Source organism: Geotrypetes seraphini, chromosome 1 (assembly GCF_902459505.1).
Source record: "Geotrypetes seraphini chromosome 1, aGeoSer1.1, whole genome shotgun sequence".
NCBI lineage: Eukaryota > Metazoa > Chordata > Amphibia > Gymnophiona > Dermophiidae > Geotrypetes > Geotrypetes seraphini.
The window spans coordinates 299,313,412-299,335,531 of NC_047084.1; the positions used below are offsets into that span (position 1 = coordinate 299,313,412).

A 22,120-nucleotide genomic window follows, 5' to 3' on the forward strand; every position below is an offset into this window, starting at 1 on the left:
TTATGTAACTGCCTGGGTGGCCTCATATTAGGCATACAGTGTGGGGCAAAGGCAAAACGTCCAGGTTTTTTTTTTGACCGTTGGACACGTGTGTCTGGCTTGATGGAGGGTGGAGAGCTAACAAGCCATTTCCTCTATGATGTCTTCCTTTTCTGGTTGCCCCAGTTCAATCTATAAAGTTCAGTATCTAAGCCAGACTCTGAATAAAAACTAAATTTACTGCTGATTTCTTAGAATAAAATGCCAACACAATTGAAAATGCTGTATGGGAGTCTGACTTTACTCCTGTCTTCATAAATTTGGGGTTATATAGCTAGCTCTTTATTTTTATTTTTTTTTCTGAGCCCTCTGTTTTTCTCTTTTATATATGTAAGGTTCCATGGGGTTGGTAACAGAGAAGTGGGAAACTACAGGCTGGTATGAAATATGAAAGACTTGCTATTTGAACTTTGAGGGAGCCCACTGCCAGGCCTTTTTCAAGACCCTCCTGCAGGAATACTAGGACCAAAGAGATTGGAGCTGAGACCAGGTGCTCACACTTCTATGCTAACCAGATCTGGAAGCACTTCCAGGCCTTTGCATAAGCAGCTAACGTTGTCTGCTTCTTGGATCATAGGAGGGTGGCAATCACCACATCAGAAAAGCCTTTGTGTGCTAAGGTTGTGCGCTGAAGAGCCATGCTGTAAGACCAAAGTGTTCAGAATCTTCCAGGGCGATAGGGCCCTGTATGAGCAACCCCGGATGGCACAGTAATCTGAGACACTGGCCCCTCTGTAGATATATCAGATCTGTGTACCACAGACCTTGGCCAGTCTGGTGCAACCAGAACTACCAGCCCTGGGTGTGACATTATTCTTCGTGAGACTCTGCCTATCATGGGCTAGGGAAGACATATAGAAGCTCTGCCTTTGGCCAAGGTTGCACCAGGACGGTTCATAGACAGTGGAGTGCTGACAATCCAGCGCCGACAATTCGGCACAAGACAGAAGCACACGGGGGAAAGAGTAATTTTTAAAGAGCTCTGATGGGGGGTTTGGGGTGGCAACCCCCCCTCCCCCACTTTATTGGTTAGTGTTTGCGCTGCTGTTGGAGGAGGGTTCGGGGGGTTGGAAACCTCCATTATAGCGAAAATGGAACTTTTTCTGATTTTTTTCAGGAAAAGTTCCATTGTATCTATAATGTGGGGGGTTTCACCCCCCCCCACCCCCGCAACGGCAGCGTGAACACTAACCAATAAAGTGGGGTGGGGGGTTGCCACCCCAAACCCCCAGACGGAGCTCTTTAAAAATTATTTTTTCCCCTGCGCACTTCTGTCTTCCACCGAATTGTCGCCGCTGGGTTGTTGGCGTGCGATTATCCCATCACCCACCAGGACGTCCAAGCCGTCACTTCCTGGCTCAAATCTTTGACTGAAGAACAGAACCTGCTTTCTTATTGGCCACTGATGCCATCAAATCGAACATCAGGTGCCCCCAACGACTCACAATTTTGTTGAATGTCTCTGGAGAGAGTGCCCATTTTCCAGGATCTAGGGTCTTCTGGCTGAGAAAATCCACTTGCACATGGTAACATAGTAAATGACGGCAGATAAAGACCTGAATGGTCCATCCAGTCTGCCCAAACATACATTCTCTCTATAATTTAATGATTTAATTTAAATTGTTCTTTTTCTTAGATATTTCTGGGCCAGAAACCTAGAGCTCTGCCCAGTATTATGCATCTACTGAAGTCTCTGTCGAAACTCACTCCAGCTCATCCTCAACTGAATGGTCATATACGTGACACAGGCTGTGCAAGTCTGCTCAGTACCGGTTGGATTTTTATCACAATATTTTTTAGCATTGTACTTTTTAATTGAATTTTCATGGTTTTATATGTCAGTGTTTAATAAATTATCTCCAGAACATCTGTATCCACAGTTTTTGGTTTCAATTTCATTGGTGGATTGTTTTCACTGTGGATCATCGGGTCTCCCCATTTTTCTTTGTTGTGCTGCACATATTTTGGTATCATCAGCAAAGAGGCAAACCTTTCCTTCTAACCCTTCAGAAATGTTGCTCACAAACATATTGAAAAGGATCAGCCCCAGCACTGATCCCTGAGGGACTCCACTACTCACCTTTCCTTCCTCTGAGCAAATTCCGTTAACCACCACCCTCTGGTGTCTGTTCGTCAACCAGTTTCTAATCCAGTTCACAACTTTGGGTCCTAACTTCAGCCCATCAAGTTTGTTCAAGAGCCTCCATTGTCCTCTCCTGCTATATGTGCCGCCAAGAGAAACAGTGGATGGATCTCTGCCTATCAAAACAATATTGGAGCATCCAGGTGTAGAGCAGCACTCTTAGTGCCCCCCTGCTGCTTGACATAGGCTACTACCATTGCTTTGTCTGAGAGAACTTGCACAGCTTTGTTCCACAATGTGCTTATTAACGTCTGCAGCGCCTGGCAGGTGGCTCTCGGCTCCAACTGGTTGATTGACCACTTTCTCTGGGAGGGAGGACTAGCGTCCCTTAATCAGATGCTCTTTGCAATGTGCTCCCCAACTGTACATACTGGCATTTCTAGTCAGAATCGCCTATGAGGAGATGCGGAGTAGAACTCCTTTGGCCAAAGACTGAGGCTTCAGCTACCAGTTCAGACTGAGGTGCGCCTCTGCTGTCCAAGGTAGATGCATCTACAACGTATCCCTTTGCGGGCACTAGTGGGATAAAAACGCATCCTGGAGAGGGTATAGGCGCACCCTTGCCCAGGGAACCAAATATGTAGCCGCTACCATTGACCCCAGCACCTGCAGGTAATGCAAGCTGTCAGTGCTGGCCTGTCTCGAGAACTCCCTGATATGCCACGTAAGTTTTGCTCTGTGGACTTCTGGCAGAAAAACTGTGTTCTCCTTTTGTGTTTATCAGAATGCCTAGATACTCCAGGAACTGTGTTGGCTCCAGGTGGCTTTTCTGAAAGTTGACCGCTTAGACTAACTGTGGTTGTATTTGCGGTATATCAAATAAATTGAAACTTGAAGCATATGGAGTATTTGCCTAAGCCTGATTCTTTGTTAAGGCTTCTGTGGTTGCTAGATCCAGTAGCCTCTGAACTGTCGCTCAAACTCTGACTGCTTTTTCTGGTTTCCCTGCTGGAGAATCCACAAAAAGGTTTGGGAGGAGACAAAAGAGCTTGTACTCCTCTTGAGTAATCTCCAGTACCCAGTGGTCTGAAGTGGGTACACTCACACTTCCCAATAGGCCGTTAACCTCCCACCAATCCTTGGAGGTCTGAATGTTGCCTTGGTATCATAACTGCTTCTTGGGGGTGGGAGTGGGGCATAATTCTGAAGATTGGGGGCACCGGGCACCACCAAATCTCTGCCTCGTGCTTTGTAATGATTTCTGTACCGATGATTTTCCCAAGTACTGGTGAAAACTCCTAGAGTTGTGAAAATTAACTCAACTTGACCCCCAGGGGTGTTCTCAGTTTGCTGTCTGATAAAGACTTTGGTTTGTGATCTTGCACACTGACCATGAGGTTATCCAGACCTTTCTCAAAGAGCAATTGTCCTTTAAAGGGTAACTTGCTTAGGCTTACCTTGGACAATGAGTCCCATATCCACTTTCTGATTCACAGCATTCCTCAGGTGGAAATGGCATATGGAGAAATTTTGCTCAATACTCTGAAGATATCATATAGAACATTTGCTACATAATCCACTCCTGACAAGAAAAACCATTGATCCCTTCCGACATCTGCCTCTGGATCACAGCGCAACTTGGAGTGGCAAGCGTGTGCTACATAAGATGCCGCTGCCTTTAATCCCTCAGCTGCAGACTTAATTGTTTCTTGAGAACAAAATCCATCCTACGGTTGTGGATATCTTTCAACACCACTTCGCCTTCACTGGGGAGAGAGATACGCTTAGTTACTTGTGCCACCAAGGAATCCACCTTTGGTGGGATAAATAGCGGGTTAAAATCAGCATCTGTTGGATAAAGTTTTGCCATGGTCTTGGCCACCTGAAGGGGCCCTTCTGAGACCTCCTAATGAGACCTGTTAACATTTTAGTAATGTGATGTGAGAGAAAGCATGTGTTCTGAGTCTAAGTGCTGCTCATAAGCGAGCACTGCGTAGCTGAGGTCTGTGGAGTCTAGCTTTAATTCTTGGAGAGACTCCATAATTATCTCCAAAATCGCTGAAGGTTTAAACCGCCTGTGCAGTTGGATCCTCTCCAAAATCCAGAGCCACCACTTGTTCAGGATCCGGCTCTCTCAGATGTGATGAAGAACCCCCAGACTGGGAAAGTAAAGGCATGGAAACTGAATGCAGATCATCCAAGTCCTCTGCTGAACCTCCATCTCTTGTGCATGGCTCTGCTGAGGGGGAATTGCACCTATAGGGGGGAGAGACCCTGGCACCAGCATTGCCATGATCCCCGAGGGTTCCATGTGGCCACTGTTAAACAAATATGCTTTATACAGCATATTGATGAATTCTGGGCAAAATCATGCCCAGAACACCCCAAGGTCTCTTGCAGTTGCTCCCATGTTCTTTTCTGAGATTTTACAACAGGTGTGTGGCTGTTTTTCACTGGGGACACACATTTCCTGGCTCTAACTAGGACTTTTGACCTGGATCTCAAGCCATCTGGAATCCTACACCCCCAGGGTTACTATAAGAGGCTAAGTCCTTGGCTCCCATCTACCCCACTCATGTGCCTTGCTGTCCATGGAACTTGGACAATCCCGGCCCACCATCCAGCACAAATATAGCATGAATCCAATGTATCTTGCCCTGAGGAGTCTGTCCCATCTGATTTTAAGCGAAATCAAGGTGTTTTGAGGCAGATAGACACGTATATTTTAAAATCGGGAAATCCAAGATAGCCATCTTGGCAGCGATTTTAGCACCAAAAATAGCCCATGGGAGCTAAACTAGGGGTCACAAAATTCTGAAAATAGGATTTCATTGGTAGGGTCCCTAGCTCTAGCCCCAGCACCCAAAATAAATCACTTTAAAGACACCTTCCCCTGATTTTCTCTCATAGGCTTTTAGCCTTGTATTCACTGTGCCATGCTTGTACTGGGAGCTGCTTAGGCTGAAACTGCAGCCAGATCTTAAAAACATTTTTTTATGGCCCATCAGAATGTGAGCATTAATCAAGTATTCTTCAGAACCTGCTCATTCCAATCCTCATAAGTCCAATTTTTTGTTTAAAGTCCAACTTTATATAATTATAATCTTTATATCTCTACATTATAATTTCTTTATATATTCACCAAGAACTTATCTTAGTAACTATTCTCAATATTTCAGTATTTCAAAAGTTAATAGCATCTTCATTCTTTTTTTTTTACTTTAATTCTTTATTATATTTTCATCATATAACAATAAAACAAGTCAAAAAGAAAAATACCATGGAAACAGAAATATAGCTAATTAGCAAAAATCAAAATATTCTTGCATAATAATTGCAGGTAAAATAATACATTCCAAAGTTAGTTGGTCCACATTAAGAGGGACGGACCTATAAAATGACTGATTAAACTTTTACTATCAAAGACAACATTAGGAAAATAAAGATGGCACTTGATAGCCCCCGAGCAATTTCAATTGAGCAGATTAACTGGAGTACAAATCTCATGAAACAGACATAGACTGTGTGGAAATAAATTTAGATAATTGCTACAGCTCATAAAATACATATCTATTACCTTTATATACCATTACACATTTACATGGATATCGTAGAACGAAGGTTGCTTCTAACCGCAATACCTGGTGTCTCAAAAGAAGAAATTGCTTTCTTCTTTTCTGGGTGGGTTTAGATACATCAGGATACATTCTTACTTTATACGACATAAAAGAAACATCTCTATATTTAAAGAACAGTTTAAGTAACCATTTCCTGTCGTAATCTATGGCAAACTGTACCAAAAGAGTAGCCGGAACTTGGGCTTCACTATCAGACCTCGCTAGGAAATTAGTTAAATTAAGGCTATCAGCAGATAAATTCTGCTGATTAGCAACTTGAGATTTTATTCTCCCAGGCAAATAGTAAATTTTTGAGAGGGGTGGATATGAAGCCTCTGGTACTTTCAAAATCTCATTCAGGTATCGCTTAAACATATCTTGTGCTGAAATAGAAAAAACTTTTGGGAAATTTATAATCCTAAGATTACATCTTTTAGTTACATTCGCCAACATTTCATTCTTAAAATGCAAATTCCCACTATCTTTAACCCAAATTGAAGCTTGCAGTTCCAAATTTTTCAATCTAGTTTCACAGTCTGCCGTTTTGTTCTTCAAAGTAGATAATTTGTTCTTAATTTCTGTGTGCTCAGAGAGCATCGTCATGCAAGAAGTAGATAACTGCTGAATTTGATTACCCAGAGAAAGTTGTAGGCTAGAAATTGCCTCCCAAATTATCTCCATATTAATGACCTTAGGAAGGGGGCACTCCATTCTAGGACCCAAAATAGGCAAAGTACCTTGAGCTGCAGCAATCAAGGAAACTCGAACCAGTTCCTCTTCATGGGTTTGCTCCATTTCCTCCACCCGACTTGTTGAATTATCCTCCTGCTCCTGCACAGGATCAGGAGACCCACTCTGCTGATGCAGAGAGGAAACGCCCAGGGCCGGTCTAACCTCCAAGATCTCCTCCGTAGCTCCTGGGGGACTTGGTGGGCTCCGCTCCTCCGGAGATAAGAGGATCCGCTCGCTTCAGCCCGCGAGCCACCTCCAGCTGAAGATCCCTCCGGTTGTTCAACTCGGGATCCGCGCTCCACGAAAACGTCCATCGGCCCGTTAAGAGAAACAAGTACTTCTGGGAACACCCGGATCTTGGATTTTCTTTTTGACCATCGGGTAAAATTGAAGAAAACGTCTTTCCTGGCGACAGTGTCTTCGTGGCAGCTTCAAGACACCATCTTAGGTTTGCTCCGCCGCCACATCTTCATTTTTTTATATCCAATAACACTTTGATTGTGAAATCCATACTTTCTTACAGTACCCCAACATTGTACTATGTTGTGCAACTGTGCTGTATCAGGGGATAGTCAATTCCAATTCAATACTCAGGAGCAGTGCTTCAGTCCTCTTACAAGCTCTTACAAATTGGACTTATGAGATTGGAGTGAACTGGTTTTAAAGAATACTTCATTAATGCTCACATTCGGATGGTCCCCCCAAAATATTTATAAGATGTTAATAGTTCATGAAAATGTAATTGATATACAATATATAACTAGATTAAAGAAATCTTTCAGCACCTAGCTGAATCGGGGCAACTGGAACTACAGGTCTAGCTAAGAGTTGCTAAGTAAACAGAGGATTCACTCAGGACAAAGCCAGTTCTCCCACACTACACTGCTTCCTGCCCTTGATCACTAATCAAAGCAAAGTTTTCAAAACTTTTGACAGATACTGTATATAAAAAGTGCAGATTTTCAATATAGCCACTAGATGGCAACATAAGAAAGGAGTACTGTGCAAATACAATGTTCTCCATATCTAGAAGAGAAATAAGATATCAGCATGGAAATATGATACAAGTTTGAACTCATTCCAAAGATATGAACATAAGTCCTTTATATTTCAGTAAAAAGGAAGTTCCAGAATAAGGTAACATGTTACAAGAATGAAAAGCAATAAATAAATATTTATTCTTAGAAATGATGATGAATGTGCGGAAGAAACATAAAAAGGTAAAAGTCACAGATTTGATATATTGCTTTTCAATGTTACAACCAAAGTAGTTTACATGCTGTATATTATATGCAGGTCCTTTCTTTGTCCCTAGTGGGCTCACAGTCTAATCTAATCTAATCTAAACCTTAAGTTTATATACCGCATCATCTCCATGAGAATGGAGCTCGACACGGTTTGTACCTGGGGCAATGAGGAATAAAGTGACCTACCTAGGGTCACAAGGAGCTGCAGTGAAATTGAAATCAGTTCTCCAGGTTCTCAGCCCACAGAACTAAGCTTTAAGCTACTCCTTCAAGTGGGGGCTTGGGGTCCTAATTTTCCATAACAGCAGTTCTAAATGCAACTTAACATTTCAAGTCACCAATTTCTTCAAATCCAGGAATGTTCTCAGTTGCTCTGGTGAATAAAAACATATTTTACTCCTAGGTATTTAATCACACACTTACAAGGATAAGCCAGGAGAAATGAGGCACCTAAAGTCAGTGCCTCAGATCTCATTGCTAGAAATAATTTTCTTCGTTCTTGTGTTTGCCGGGTAACATCCAGAAACATCCACACTTTTTTTTACCAAAGAACAATGCTTGTGAATTGCAGAAATACAATAAAAAATAGCATTAAGATCTTTCTCAAATACAAATGATACTAGTAAAGTGGTTCTTTCGGACGTTTCGGATAAACTTATTTCAAGCAAATCCGTAGCGTTTAAATTTTCCTGAGCATTTATATTAATTTGTTCCAACTCTGGATTTACTCCTAAATCTTTCTTAGAAGGCAAATAATACATTTTGTTGATAGGCAGAATAGCTTCAGAAGGAAATTTCAATCAGGTGTTTTTTTTAATAAATCCAAAGGAGTCATAGATTTAGGAAAATTCAGCAGACCTCAGAGAATTCTTAGTTGTGTGGATGCAAAGTAAAATAAGAGATAAAGCAGCCTGTTTGTTATTACAACAGGAGGGGAAAACAGGCTGCCTGGAGGGGCTAAGTGGTCTTATTCTGTTGTTATATTTAGTATGTCTGTGCTACTTGTTCTGGGGGTGAAGAAATGGGTACACTAGTGCATGCCTTGACAAGTTTTCAGAAAATCTAGGTGCTAGCAGTGGACACACATCTTGCTTCTCCCTACCCATCCTTCCAACATCCTTCCTGGTGAAGGGCAGGGGGAAGGCATCCTTTTCCAGATCAGCAATAGCTCTTTTAGAAACTGGCTTACTATAGGTACTTCCTGTTTTGTGTCTCTGGGCAAGGAAACTTTAGTAAATCAGTTACTTACAGTGCCTCTGCAAATAACTGACAAAAACCAATAGTCTTTCTCTGCAAAGCATCTTATCAGATATATGACAGTACCTTATAGATAGGTGAAACAAAGAGGCCATTGCCTCTTTGTTTCACATGTCACCAAAACCTGAGTCTCCATCAGTCTCTCACTGGCTTGCACATACTCACCCCTCCCCCCCCCCCCCCCCCCCGCATTCAATCTATACCAGGGGTAGGCAATTCCGGTCCTTGAGAGCTGGAGCAAGGTCAGGTTTTCAGGATATCCACAATGAATATGTATGAGATGGATTTGCATGCACTGCCTCCTTGAAATGCAAATCTATCTCATGCATATTTATTGTGAATATCCTGAAAACCTGACCTGACTCCGGCTCTCGAGGACCGGAATTGCCTACCCCTAACCTACACTCTTAACCCCATCACTCACTCTCTTTCTCTCTCACCATTGCTACTTATTCCGTTCACCTCACAGGCTGCCTTTGCATGTTTCCTAGCACCCACTGTGATTCAGCTTTAGTGTAATCTTGAACTGTATGGTATAGGAAGTTTGGGTCTTCAGTTTCAAGTCCTGCAAGATTTGAAGCCATGAGATTTCCGAGCTTCATGCACCACACATCTCACGATTACATAGAGAGCCAAATTACAATACAGAAGCAAAAAACATGCATGTTAGTGTTATCCAACAATAATAAGTTTCAGAGGTGGGCAATAAATCCTGGGCTCCAGTATCCAGTTTCCAAGTGCATTTGTTGATGTACCGCCCATGAACAAACATCTAAGTGATTTACAAATAGTATTTAAAAAAAAGCTGTCTGGAGGGGGAAGTGCATAGGGAGTGTCGGGGAAAAAAGAGCTACATATAGGAAAGTGGAGGACAGTTAAAAGGACAGAAGAGCGATGTCGCTCATCTGTGCAGGCCAGCCAGTTGGCAGATCTTGGCTGAAAATACTAAGCGAAAAGTGAAAATTAACGGACAAAAGAGGATATTTGATTAAATGCATCTTCAAATAGAAAAGTTTTGAGTTCTGCATTAAAGTTGTCCAACATAGAATATGCCGTAGATGCATTGGCAGTGTTCAGAGAGTGGCTTCTAATATGGAAAATATTTTATTTCTGGTTGTATCATAAGTAATCTGCCGAGGTGTTGGCACAACTAGAAGATTTTTCTGTGAAGAACTTAAAGTACAAGTCAGATTTTAGGAGATTATAAAGTGGTCCAGAAAAGAAGGAGTCTGTTTGTTTTATCTTGAAACCCAGAAATAGTGTTTTATAGATTAATCTATACAAAATAGAAAGCCAGTGGGAGGATTTGAGACAAGAGAATATGTGATTGTATTTGCGTGCATTAGTGATTAGTTTCACAGCAGTGTTTTGTATTAATTGGAGTCGCTGAATATCTTTTTGCCTGAGTCCTTGGTATAGTGTGTTACAGTAGTCTAATTGACTAATGATAAGAGAGTGATATTTATGGCTGAAACTTCAAGGAGTGATTTAATTGAACGAATCATTCGTAATCTGTAAAAACAACTTTGGGTTACTACTATTATTAATTATTTCTAGAGTGTTGTACCAGATGCAGCGCTGTACAGAGTCACAAAGGATATAGTCCCTACTCGAGTAAGCTTGCAATCTAAATAATCAAGACAGACAAACAGGATGCCTGGGTTGGGGTTACATTTAGAGGGGATGATAAAATTTCTGGCTAGAGTGATTGAGCAAAGGACAGAGTAGTGTTATGAGTAGAAGGCTGTCTCAAAAAGGTGAATTTTCAGCCTGGTTTTGAATAAGTAAAGGGTGTGGTAGGCAGAAGAAACCATTTGTACAGGTGTATTACAAAGATGAATTGGGGAAACTAAATTCTGAGCATCAAAAGCGGTAAATAATCCTTTGGATTTTGAGGAATTAAGGGATAATCTATTGTCTAGTAGCCATGATGAAAAATTTTGGAGTGAATGATTTATACGCAAGATATCGGTATTGTCTGTAGGATCAATTGGGCAAAGAAGCTGGATGTCGACATTTACAAATGCGGTAAATCCGAGAGATTAAGCTAGGCTTAGCAACGGAGCCATAAAAATGTTGAAAAGCATTGATGCCAAGATGGAGTCCTAAGGGACCACACATTGGGTGATAAAAGATGCAGAGATTATCTGAAACAATACCTGGTAAGTATTGTTAGTGAGATAAGATTTGAACCAATCATATGCTGTATCTTTTATCCCTGTTTCAGTTTGTTTGTGGCGCATAAGATTGTAATCAACTATATCGAAGGCTGCAGTGAAATCAGGAGAATGGTTTTAAGGTGGTCATGGTGGGTAAGGCCAATCAAGGAAAGTTCATTGGAATGGTGTCGGATTCCTTTTTGATGTGGATATAATACATTTGTCTTCTCAACAAGGTTAGACAGATTGGAAAAAACAATAGCTTCAACAATTTTAGCTTGAAAAACAATGAAACTGGGCATTAGTTTGAAAAGGAATTAGTAGGCAGGTTGTGATCTTTTATTTTGGGCTGAATAATTGCAGATTTCCATACAGAGGATACAATGCCGTAGCTGAGGCTATTCATAACCATCAAGTGAAGGAATGATCCAAAAACTGCAATGAAGTGCTTCAGAATGGTAGCAGGAATTGGATTGTGAGGGGCGCATTCTTTGGCTGCACGGAGGATATTATTGAGGCCAGTTCTGAGGTAAAAGGTATGTTAAAGGAAGAAAGAGTGCTGGCTAAAGGTGGTGGGGTTAGCACCAGTGTGGGGTGGGTTAAGGGGACAATGTGAGCTTACAGTGTGGATATGATAGTAGTGATTTTGGCTAGAAAAGATGTCACCAGAGATTGGGAAGAGATGCTATAGTGTCGAGATTATGTGTTGTGGTAATGGAATGAAGAATCATATACGTATAATGCAGATGAATTTTGTGCTTTTGTGATCTTTTGAGAACAATATGTTTTCCTCACTGTCTAGATGGAATTCTTATATTGCTGACCTTTGCATAATATCAGTTATAGAAGTACACATGGTAAATTATCTGCAGAGATTTGAACATGTAATCTTCACATTCCTTTTACTCTGTGAACCTAACTCTGTCCCTTTTTTACATGGGTACAATCTACAAACAAGTATCCCAAGTGGTAGTAAATAATAAATGGAAACAAGCTAGCATACCACTATAACCATGAAGTGCATCACACTCTTCTACCACGGTCTCAGAACTGGAGCCTACGCATGGTATTTATATCACAAACTCGAGTGATCAGCGTAGTACTTTAGCTCCCTGCTCCAATCATTGACCGCTTAGGTTTTAAAACATATAAACTTTAATAATTTAATCTTAAAATATTTCTTGTAGAAAACTTTTTTTTAAATATATATACTTTTAGTTCATTTTATTTTAATTCAATTTATAGAAAACCTCACTATCAGTGCAAATTTGCCCACTTTGTATGCACTATTAAGGATTTGAAAAAATGACAAGCTACTTTAAACGGCGCTTGTCTCTGGATATGTTTTTTTCAGCAGTGCTCAAATAGTTGCACAAGCCAGTATTACACAAGCCGACGCGGCCAGCGTTTCACGGACTCACTGTTTGTCCGCTGCTTCAGGGCCAGCACTACGGCATTCAATTAGCATTCAGTTCCAACGTTGGAACTGAATGCTAATTGAATGCCGTAGTGCTGGCCCTGAAGCAGCGGACAAACAGTGAGTCCGTGAAACGCTGGCCGCGTCGGCTTGTGTAATACTGGCTTGTGCAACTATTTGAGCACTGCTGAAAAAAACATATCCAGAGACAAGCGCCGTTTAAAGATAAGTAGCTTGTCATTTTTTCAAATCCTTAATAGTGCATACAAAGTGGGCAAATTTGCACTGATAGTGAGGTTTTCTATAAATTGAATTAAAATAAAATGAACTAAAAGTATATATATTTAAAAAAAGTTTTCTACAAGAAATATTTTAAGATTAAATTATTAAAGTTTATATGTTTTAAAACCTAAGCGGTCAATGATTGGAGCAGGGAGCTAAAGTACTACGCTGATCACTCGAGTTTGTGATATAAATACCTTGCGTAGGCTCCAGTTCTGAGACCGTGATAGAAGAGTGTGATGCATTTCATGGTTATAGTGGTATGCTAGCTTGTTTCCTTTTTTACATGGGAAAGTATATACACTATTTCACAGTACATGTATTCTTACCTGCACTGAGTAGGGCCAGTTCTCTATGCAGATAAGCCAATAGGACTTAAAGGGACAATTGTGCTCATTTTGCAATAACTGGAAGAATACTACTCATGGATGTTCATCTGTGGTGGAACTAGGATCGAGCGTTACCTTAAAAGAAGCTTGGAAATGTAAACATTTTCTCAGTGGGGTACTTTGAATGCATATGTTTCTCCATGGGGACCTAGTGCCCAGGATTTGTTGAGCCCTGCTCTAGTGTACCAAGGGTGAGGCAGTGGGGGGCGGTCCATCCCAGGTGTATGGAGTTGTGGGTGCTGGAGTGGCCCCTGCTCCCTCTGATGTCAACTTCCTGTTTCAGGGCAGGAACTAGCAGAGCTGATGGCCATGCACATGCGGACTGTAGCACCATGACCGCTCTGCATACCCTCCTACTGCCTGAAGGAGGGGGATGCTCTGCCCCAGGTAGCCAACAGGCCAGGTATGCCACTGAATGGGTGAACATAGGACACCCTTCTCAGAGTCACAGAGGAACAGAATGGTTTGAATACATGTGCTCTCTGCACAAGAGATCTTTATCTACAATAATCAGAAGATATCTAGTTCTCCTGGAGTATCCAAACCCTGGGGACTCAACCATCATTCAGTCTTGTGGTGAGGTTTGAGTGGGATAGGCATGTGAAATCTCTTAGAGAGAGGAAGAGATAATGGTTACTGCGGATGGGCAGACTGGATGGGCCATTTGACCTTTATCTGCTATCATGTTTCTATGTTCTATGTATTGCTGCTGCTACCTCAGTCCATCTCTCTAATTTTATTTTTAAATATGCCACAGCTTATTTGTTTATATATTTTATATATTATTTGCTTTTTTTATCTTACTAGCTAGGCTCAAAATGTATCGTAAGGAAAAGAGCATCCAGATCAAAAGCAGTGCCTCAGCACTCTATAACAACCTGAGTGTGCTGCCAATCCTGGATAAAAACCTGACTTACTTCACTGTTGTGCATGGCAACACCGTAAATATGGTGAGCGCTTCCACTGATGGACTCAATTTTTCCCACCGCCAGCTGCAATCCAAAGAGGGCAGTGTAACTGTCAGCTCCTCTGTGATAACTCAGGTAATGTAGATAAATAAGGCTAACACCCTACCGTATACGTTTCCAGATATGGCCATTGTTTTTGTTCCAAAGGTTCTGCATTTTGCTACTTTCATCCCCATTTTTTTAATGAAAAATGTACCTGCAGACTTTGTCCTGATGTGGGCAGTGTGAAAATTCCTCCCAGTTTATCTTCCCATATTGCATGGGGGCAATTTTGAGACTGGCTCTGAAGCTGTATCCCTGCAAGCCTGAAAACTTTTAATTTAAAATGAAACCCCTGGATTGTGCAACTGCCTGTGATGGACTTGGGTCTTCTTTTGTGCTGATAATAATTTCACAAAAAATCTAAACAAATAAAGATTAAAAACCATGAAACCCCTGGTGAGATTCTCTTTGAAAATTGGAAGCAATCAAATTTTTCAGAGCAGGTGCAAAGTACACATGGTCACATGGTAAATTACCTGCAGAGATTTGAACATGAAATCTTCACATTTCTTTCACATGGGAAAGTATACACACTATTTCACAGCACAGGCATTCTTACCTGCATTGAGTTGGGCCAATTCTTTATGCAGATAAAAATAGGTCTACCTATGTAAAAGTTTGAATATTGTCCCTAAAAACCAATAGGAATTGAGATAGGGTTTTAATTGTGCTCATTTTGAATAACTGGAAGAATACTACTAATGGGTGTTCATCTGTGGTGAAAATATGATGGAGCGTTACCTTAAAAGAAGCTTGGAAAAGCAAACATTTTCTCATTTTGAATGCATATGTTAAAAAGAATTCTTCATTGCCATGATTTGTACATTTTTATTTCTTATGTCACTAAGGGCTAGATGCACTAAATAGGATTGGTAAGACTGCGTGAGTCTGCTCTGATCCGATGCACAAAAAATTTTGCATGCAAATGATTTGCGTGGCGGTTCATCATAATCCCATCGCTCCCATCCAATTGATTGCTGTGGGAACAACTCTCACATATGTGCAGAACCTGCAGGAGAAGCCTCCTGCCACTCAGCTGTTCGGGGCAGGAAACCTTTTCTTTTCTTAATGGACACAGATGTTGTGCGTGTTTTGCACATGCAAAATATCTGTCTCATTAAAAAGAAAAAAAGCCCTCCCCAACATTCCCCCGACGAACTGGCACCGTGGACTGATTCCCCCCCCCAACAGTGAAAACAGCAGGAAGGATGCCCACTCCCTCCTGCTACCGGGTATCCTCCTCTGCACCAAGTTCTACCTCTCGATCCAGCCCCCTCCCCCCAAAAAAGGTAGATGAGATTCCTGCTCTCTCCTGCCACCAGATGCCAGGCATCACCCCAACAAACCGTCTCCTACCCCTTTCCCCCTCCCTCAAAAAAAAAAGGCAGGAGGGATACCCACTCCCTCTTGCCACTGGATGCTCTCCCGAACTCCTCCCCCCCAAGTACATTTGTCTGAAGAGAGCAGGAGAGGACTAAAGCCCTGATTGGCTCAGATGCCTTAGCCCCTCCCTGTTCATCACATGATGCACCGAGGAGGAGAAGGCCTGCTAGTTTGGATCAGCTGGCCTCAGAGCTGGAGAGACTGAGTCTCTCTTCTGCTCTCTGGTTTCTTCAGACAAAAGTCCTGGGTGGGTGGGGGGGGGGTGGTTTGAGGGAACATCTGGTAGTAGGAGGGAGTGGGCATTCCTCCTGCCAATTTTTGCTGGTGAAGGGGGGAGTCGGTCCCTGGTGCCAGTTTATCTGGAGGATTTTGAGAGGGGCTGTCATTGACAGGGGGGACTTTTTTCTTTTTTTTAATTGGGCAGAAACAGCATCTGTGCTCATTAAACAATAAAGGTATGGCATGTTACAAATATTTTTGCATTGGTAGGATAGGTAAGCAACTGGTCTCTTGACCAGTTGTTTTTTTCGGATCGCTAAAAGCGATCACTTTTTTTGTGCATCGGGAAGCCATGTTAGAGCATCAATCGCTCTGCTAGTATACATGGCTTTTAAACATTATGACCTTATTTGCATGGCCAGATCAAAGAATGATCAATCCTATAGAAAATCATGTGGTGAGCCGTTTTCCGATTGAGTCGACCAATCTGATCATCGCTAAACCAGTCAAAACCAGTTTATCAACAATCGTTTGAGGATCGCTGACTTTAGTACATCTAGGCCTAACTTCTTCTAGTGCAATAGGTGTGTCATTCTGGACAGCTGGCTATTCCTCCCATGCTCGTGAGCTGTGCAGAAGAAATCCACTCCAGATTTTCAACTCCTCCTCCTACTGAAGGCTCTGCTGCCCCCTTCAGTTTTCCCTTGTGCACGCAAACAGGAAGGTGTCTTTCTGGTCTTCTCTGTTTATTTCTTTATTATTTTCAGGATTTTTCTTGGGTTTTGTGGCTATTGGTGCACTAGAACTTCCCAGTTCAGGGGAAGAACTCAGCAAGCATGGAGAAGAAGCAGACTTGGGTCTGCAGCTGGCAGGTTAATCTCTTGGGCCAGCCTGCAGAAGAGCTTGGGGTTCCTTAACTCGCCTACTGAATTGCAGGGGCTTGAGCTCAGGCTGTTAGGCATCTGCAGGGAGCTCAGCAGGGGACTCAGCAGGGTTCTTCAGGGTGCCGGCTGTGATTTCACCCCCTCCACTTTCGTGTGCATGGTTCCGTGGGAGTTGAGGATCAGGCCAACCTCAGTCCGACTGGCAGCCAGATCTCAGCATTGGGAGGAATGGCTAATTGAGGCAGAGTTTCTTCTCCCATAAATACAGCCTCAGCACCTTGAGTTTGTGGGATCAAACCCACTCTGCTTCTTGTGGCCTGGGAAAGTCACTTAATCCCCCCCATTGCCCCAGGTATATTAGATAGATTGTGAGCCCACTGGGACAGACAGGGAAAAATGCTTGAGTACCTAAATAAATTCATGTAAACCGTTCTGAGCTCCCTGGGGAGAATGGTATAGAAAATTAAATAAATAAATACATAGAGTTCATGCAGGCTGCAGCACCTTTAGAGTACATGTCATAGTGAATAAGGCTATTACAGCCTATGGGCAAAATCTGGGGGTGGGGGGATTTCTGAAAATCCTGGTTTTAAGAGTTTCTGCCACTTCTTATCATCTTCCCCACCTCCTAAAATCCTGTTTTCTGGGTTTTTTTTAAACTGGCAGGAATGGAGTCCTCAGGCTCTTTTACCCCTAATAGATGCCAGAGTTGCTCTGGATGGTCCATTCAAGAGTGCCCTTGCACCATGTGCAATACAGAACTTGAAGGGGAGGCAGGAGTGCTCAGCTTAGCCTCTCCTTTGGTCTCTAGGGCTGAGGAAGCATCTGGGGGCCTATCTGCCAGGAGAAAATTCCTTCCAGATCCTGGAACAGCAATGTACCTAAGCACAAGAGCATGGGAGCTGTGGAGCCCAAGAGACATAAGCCGGAGTTACATAGGCTCAATGCTGCCTAGTAATACCTTTTCTCCTGAACTCATTAATTTGATCTGGAGAGCTTATTTGGATAGCCAGGATAATCATATGAAGTCTGGCAGCAAGCCAGGGGTCACGGAGGAGGCTTGGGAACCCAGGACAAATCAGTGACATTGCCGGAAGCTGACCAATTTCCTGTGGACCTTTCTGGCAGGGATTTGGAAGGTGAGGGGTTAGTCTGTATGCCTTTGCTCTCACAGAGCGAGTCTTCCCTGCTGAGAGATATAGGGTCACAAGAGCGAGTACTCGGGATGCAGTGGGAGCTCTCAACAAGGGGAAGATCCCACTGTACATTGGCTGTTCAAGCCTTAAGCACTATTAGAGATCATTACTGACCCTGTGAGAGTTAGTCTCCCATCAGGCTCCTTCCACTCAGTGGAGTGAGAGTGCAGCCCACTATTTTTCCCAGTCAATAAACACTACAGGGGTAATTGACTCAACTATAATATTATTGTTGAGTGACTAAAGAAGTAACTGTAACTAATAAAAAGTCACTCCAAAAATGATGTAGATAATGAGTTTAAACTCAAAATATTATCAAATTGTAAATGCAATAGAACTCTGCTCAGAGATATGAAGGCTGATCTCTCCGCCTCACCCACCAATCATTGCAGTGTTCAATAAAGCTATATATTGAGTATAATTTAAAGTTGCCATTCACACCTTGTTGTGAATGGCAACTTTAAATTATATTCAATATATAGTGCGACTTCATCTCCAGTTAAATCTGTCTTTGTTTGTCGGTTCCCTGACGCAGTACCGAAATGTGGCACGTCGGAACCAGTTAGTTGTCCAAGCTAACATTTTTCTATCATAAAACTGCGATAGAAGTTTCAGCATAGCTGCATAAGCTAGCAAATAGAATAATTTATGAATATACGACTTGGAGTGAAGCTTTATTGAACACTGCAATGATTAGTGGGTGAGGCGGAGAGAGCAGCCTTCATATCTCTGAGCAGAATTCTATTGCATTTACAATTTGATAATATTTTGAGTTTAAACTCATTTTCTACATCATTTTTGGAGTGACTTTTTATTAGTTACACATATTTTTCCTGGCATCCCGATATGAGTGTGTTAGTCACGGAGCATGAGATGCTCCTGAAGACTCTTTAAAGGTAGCCAAAACAATGTCTAGGCTGTATCCTGTGGCACAGGAATGTCAGCAGATGTTCACTCAGCCTAAGGTGGATTCCTTGGTGGTTCAGGTAACCAAGTGCACATCCCTGTCAAGTGAGGAAGGTGTAGCATTAAAGGATGCGCTGGATCGCAGAGTGGATGTGGTCCTAAAATGGCAGATTGAAGCTTTGGCTTTAGGAATCAAAGCAGCTGCAGCAGCTTCATTTGTGGCATGCGCTTGTAGGTTTACCCTGGCAGAGGGCAAGCCTTTGCCCCAGCTTATGCTAACAGGGGAGGATTAGGTGGCTGATGCTCACTTCGGCATCAGAGTCATGAGCAAAGTCTCAGCTTATTCCATTTCAGCCTGCAGAATGCTCTGGATCAGGCAACGGGTGGGAGCTTCCGTCTTCAAGGCTACCCTTAGCAGACTCCCTTTGAAAGGGCAGATGCTATTTGGAAAAGGTCTGTATGACCCAAATCTCTGCCTGACAGCAGACTGCGAGCCTTTAGAGGTTTTGGGATGTCTAAAGTTTGTAATTCCAATCACTTTCAACAGTACTCTGGAGGAGACTCAGCTCAGAGATCCTATCAGGGATTCACAGGACCTAGCAGAAGTCAAGCCTCCTGTTATGAGCAGGCCCAGAGGTCCGGCCCTAGATTTTTGGGACTGCTTTTGTACATTTTTACTGTCTAGAATGACACACTTATTACACTAGAAGAAGAGATTAGAATCTTATCTTGCTAATTTCTTTTCTAGTAGATAGATCATTCTGGAACCCCGCCTTGTCAGTTATTTCTCTGCCTGCCTACTTTCTCAATCAGATGGTTCAAGTCAAGGCTGAGATTTTGATGTCAGTCAAGGGTATGAAGAATATTGTATTGCAATATAGCACATTGGGGCAATGTTTGAACTCTCGTATGTTTCTGATTTGCATGGTTATTCTGAAGTTTAGATTATTCCATTGCAATGTTTAATATATTCATTATACGTTCAGAGGAAAACAACACTGTATTTGGGGAGTCTTCCCATATCCCTCTTTCTTGTGTGTATCTATATAAGGCTATCGCCTGCTTTGGTACAAACTGAAAGGGGCAGCAGAGCCCTTGGTAGAAGGAGGAGGAGTTGAAAACTTGGAAAGGATTCCTTTTGCATGACTCTCGAGCATGGGAAGAATATCCAGCTGTCCAGAATGACAAACCTATCTACTAGAAAAGATATTATCAAGGTAAGAACCTAATCTCTCTTTATAATTTTTTTTGAGTTGTAATTATAAAATGCAAATAAAGAAATATGAACTGTAGAAAGCACTTCTGTGATAGAAACAGGAAGGGAAAGGATTTGAGTACAAATACCATTTGCTTTCAGCAATTGGTGCAGGCAAGATTTTAATCCTATTTTTCAGGTTTCGCAGTTCTGTGCTTGAAACACTTTAGTATGATTCAGTGGCAGTGGATACCCCTTATGGAAAATGCTGTGTATTTTTTTGTAGGCATCCTGGTGTGTCTTGCCATATCGAGCTCTTCTGGTTCTGACTTCGCTGAAGGGAATTCAGGTTGGACTCATTTCTAAATTAACAATGTTGAGAATAGACACAAATATAAACTTGAACTTTATATTGTTCAAAAGTAAATTGAGGTAGGTTGACTTGGGTTTCCCCTCCTTAATGTGGCTTGCTTATGCTACCTCCACTTGTAATCTCAACTGTTGATCTATACTGGCATTTACTGACCACCTGAAGGACCTGTTTGTGTTGGGATTTTAGGTCAGATTGTCTGAGGAATTCTGCTGTAACATAAAGTACACTTCTCTTTAGTAGTTTCATTATTATATTTCTAATATAGTAGGCACATCATTCTGGAACAGATGGCAGGATCACAAGATCCTGTGTAGAGAGCCTCATTTACATTTTTCATTCCACTTCCCATCTCTCTAGGCCAGTGGTCTCAAACTCAAACCCTTAGTGGGGCCACATTTTGGATTTGTAGGTATTTGGAGGGCCGCAGAAAAAATAGTTAATGTCTTATTAAAGAAATGACAACTTTGCATGAGGTAAAACTCTTTATAGTTTATAAATCTTTCCTTTAACTGTTAAAGGAAAGATTTATAAACTACAAAGAGTTTTACCTCATGCAAAATTGTCATTAACTATTTTTTCTGCAGCCCTCACATTTAAAGTTTAATATCTTTCCTTTCTCAAAACTGACACATTTCAATCACTATATTGAAAATAAAATCATTTTCCCTACCTTTGTTGGCTGGTAACTTTATTTTTCTGTGCTTTTAACTATGTTTCCAGGGCCTTTTTGTCCTTTGACTGTTTTTCTCTCCGTCTTCACTTGCTGCGTTGGATCCATCTTTATAAGTAAATGTCCAGTCACTTCCTTAGCATTAGTCCATATTTAACATAATATACTAGTTCATCAATTTTACAAATTCTTTAGGGCTTCAGACATGCCATTACTTGTTCGCTGATATTTTTAGCGATACAAAACGTATTTTATATGGCTATGGCTGTGGCTTCTTCATTTGCCCATATATATTTATTTTTTTGCAATTTCTCTTATTTTTTATATATAAAGTTTTCCCATAAATAGTTATAAAAAAGTTAACTTATCTTAGCAAATTGTCATTTCCTTAATAGGATCGGGTCGGGGCTTGTCACATCGACATGTTTCGCCGTAAGGCTTTTTCAAGATACAGTCCCCTATAGAAATGAAAGAAGACATTATAATTCCTATCCCCGTGTATTCTATGGCAAAATTAATACATTTTAAGGGGACCATACAGCAGATACCTCCGCAGCCATATGCTCACCCTTTTTTTTTTCAGTTCAAACAGACCATCCCGATATCCAAAGCTTTCTGATCTATCAAAGATGGCCGCGGCATCTTTTTTCTCAATTTGTGGGGGTGGTACTTAAATTGAGAAAAAAGACGCCGCAGCCATCTTTGATAGATCAGAAAGCTTTGGATATCGGGATGGTCTGTTTGAACTGAAAAAAAAGGGTGAGCATATGGCTGCGGAGGTATCTGCTGTATGGTCCTCTTAAAATGTATTAATTTTGCCATAGAATACACGGGGATAGGAATTATAATGTCTTCTTTCATTTCTATAGGGGACTGTATCTTGAAGAAGCCTTACGGCGAAACATGTCGATGTGACAAGCCCCGACCCGATCCTATTAAGGAAATGACAATTTGCTAAGATAAGTTAACTTTTTTATAACTATTTATGAGAAGCACTTTATATATAAAAAATAAGAGAAATTGCAAAAAAATAAATATATATGGGCAAATGAAGAAGCCAGA

At 41.7% G+C, this 22,120-nt stretch overlaps 1 protein-coding gene across 4 annotated transcripts in view; it reads left to right on the forward strand.

The window, feature by feature from the left end:
* Window positions 1-22,120, forward strand: part of WDR54 (WD repeat domain 54) — a 91,113-nt gene that overhangs the window by 739 nt on the left and 68,254 nt on the right. The window contains exons 2-4 of one of the 4 annotated variants that reach the window (XM_033954459.1): window positions 11,498-11,670; window positions 14,030-14,265; window positions 20,302-20,364. In XM_033954459.1, the coding sequence (XP_033810350.1) occupies window positions 14,041-14,265; window positions 20,302-20,364 (288 nt within the window). In that variant the 5' untranslated portion in view covers window positions 11,498-11,670; window positions 14,030-14,040. The remainder of the gene's footprint in view (window positions 1-11,497; window positions 11,671-14,029; window positions 14,266-20,301; window positions 20,365-22,120) is intronic. The other 3 variants (XM_033954469.1, XM_033954451.1, XM_033954477.1) reach the window with 3 other exon arrangements.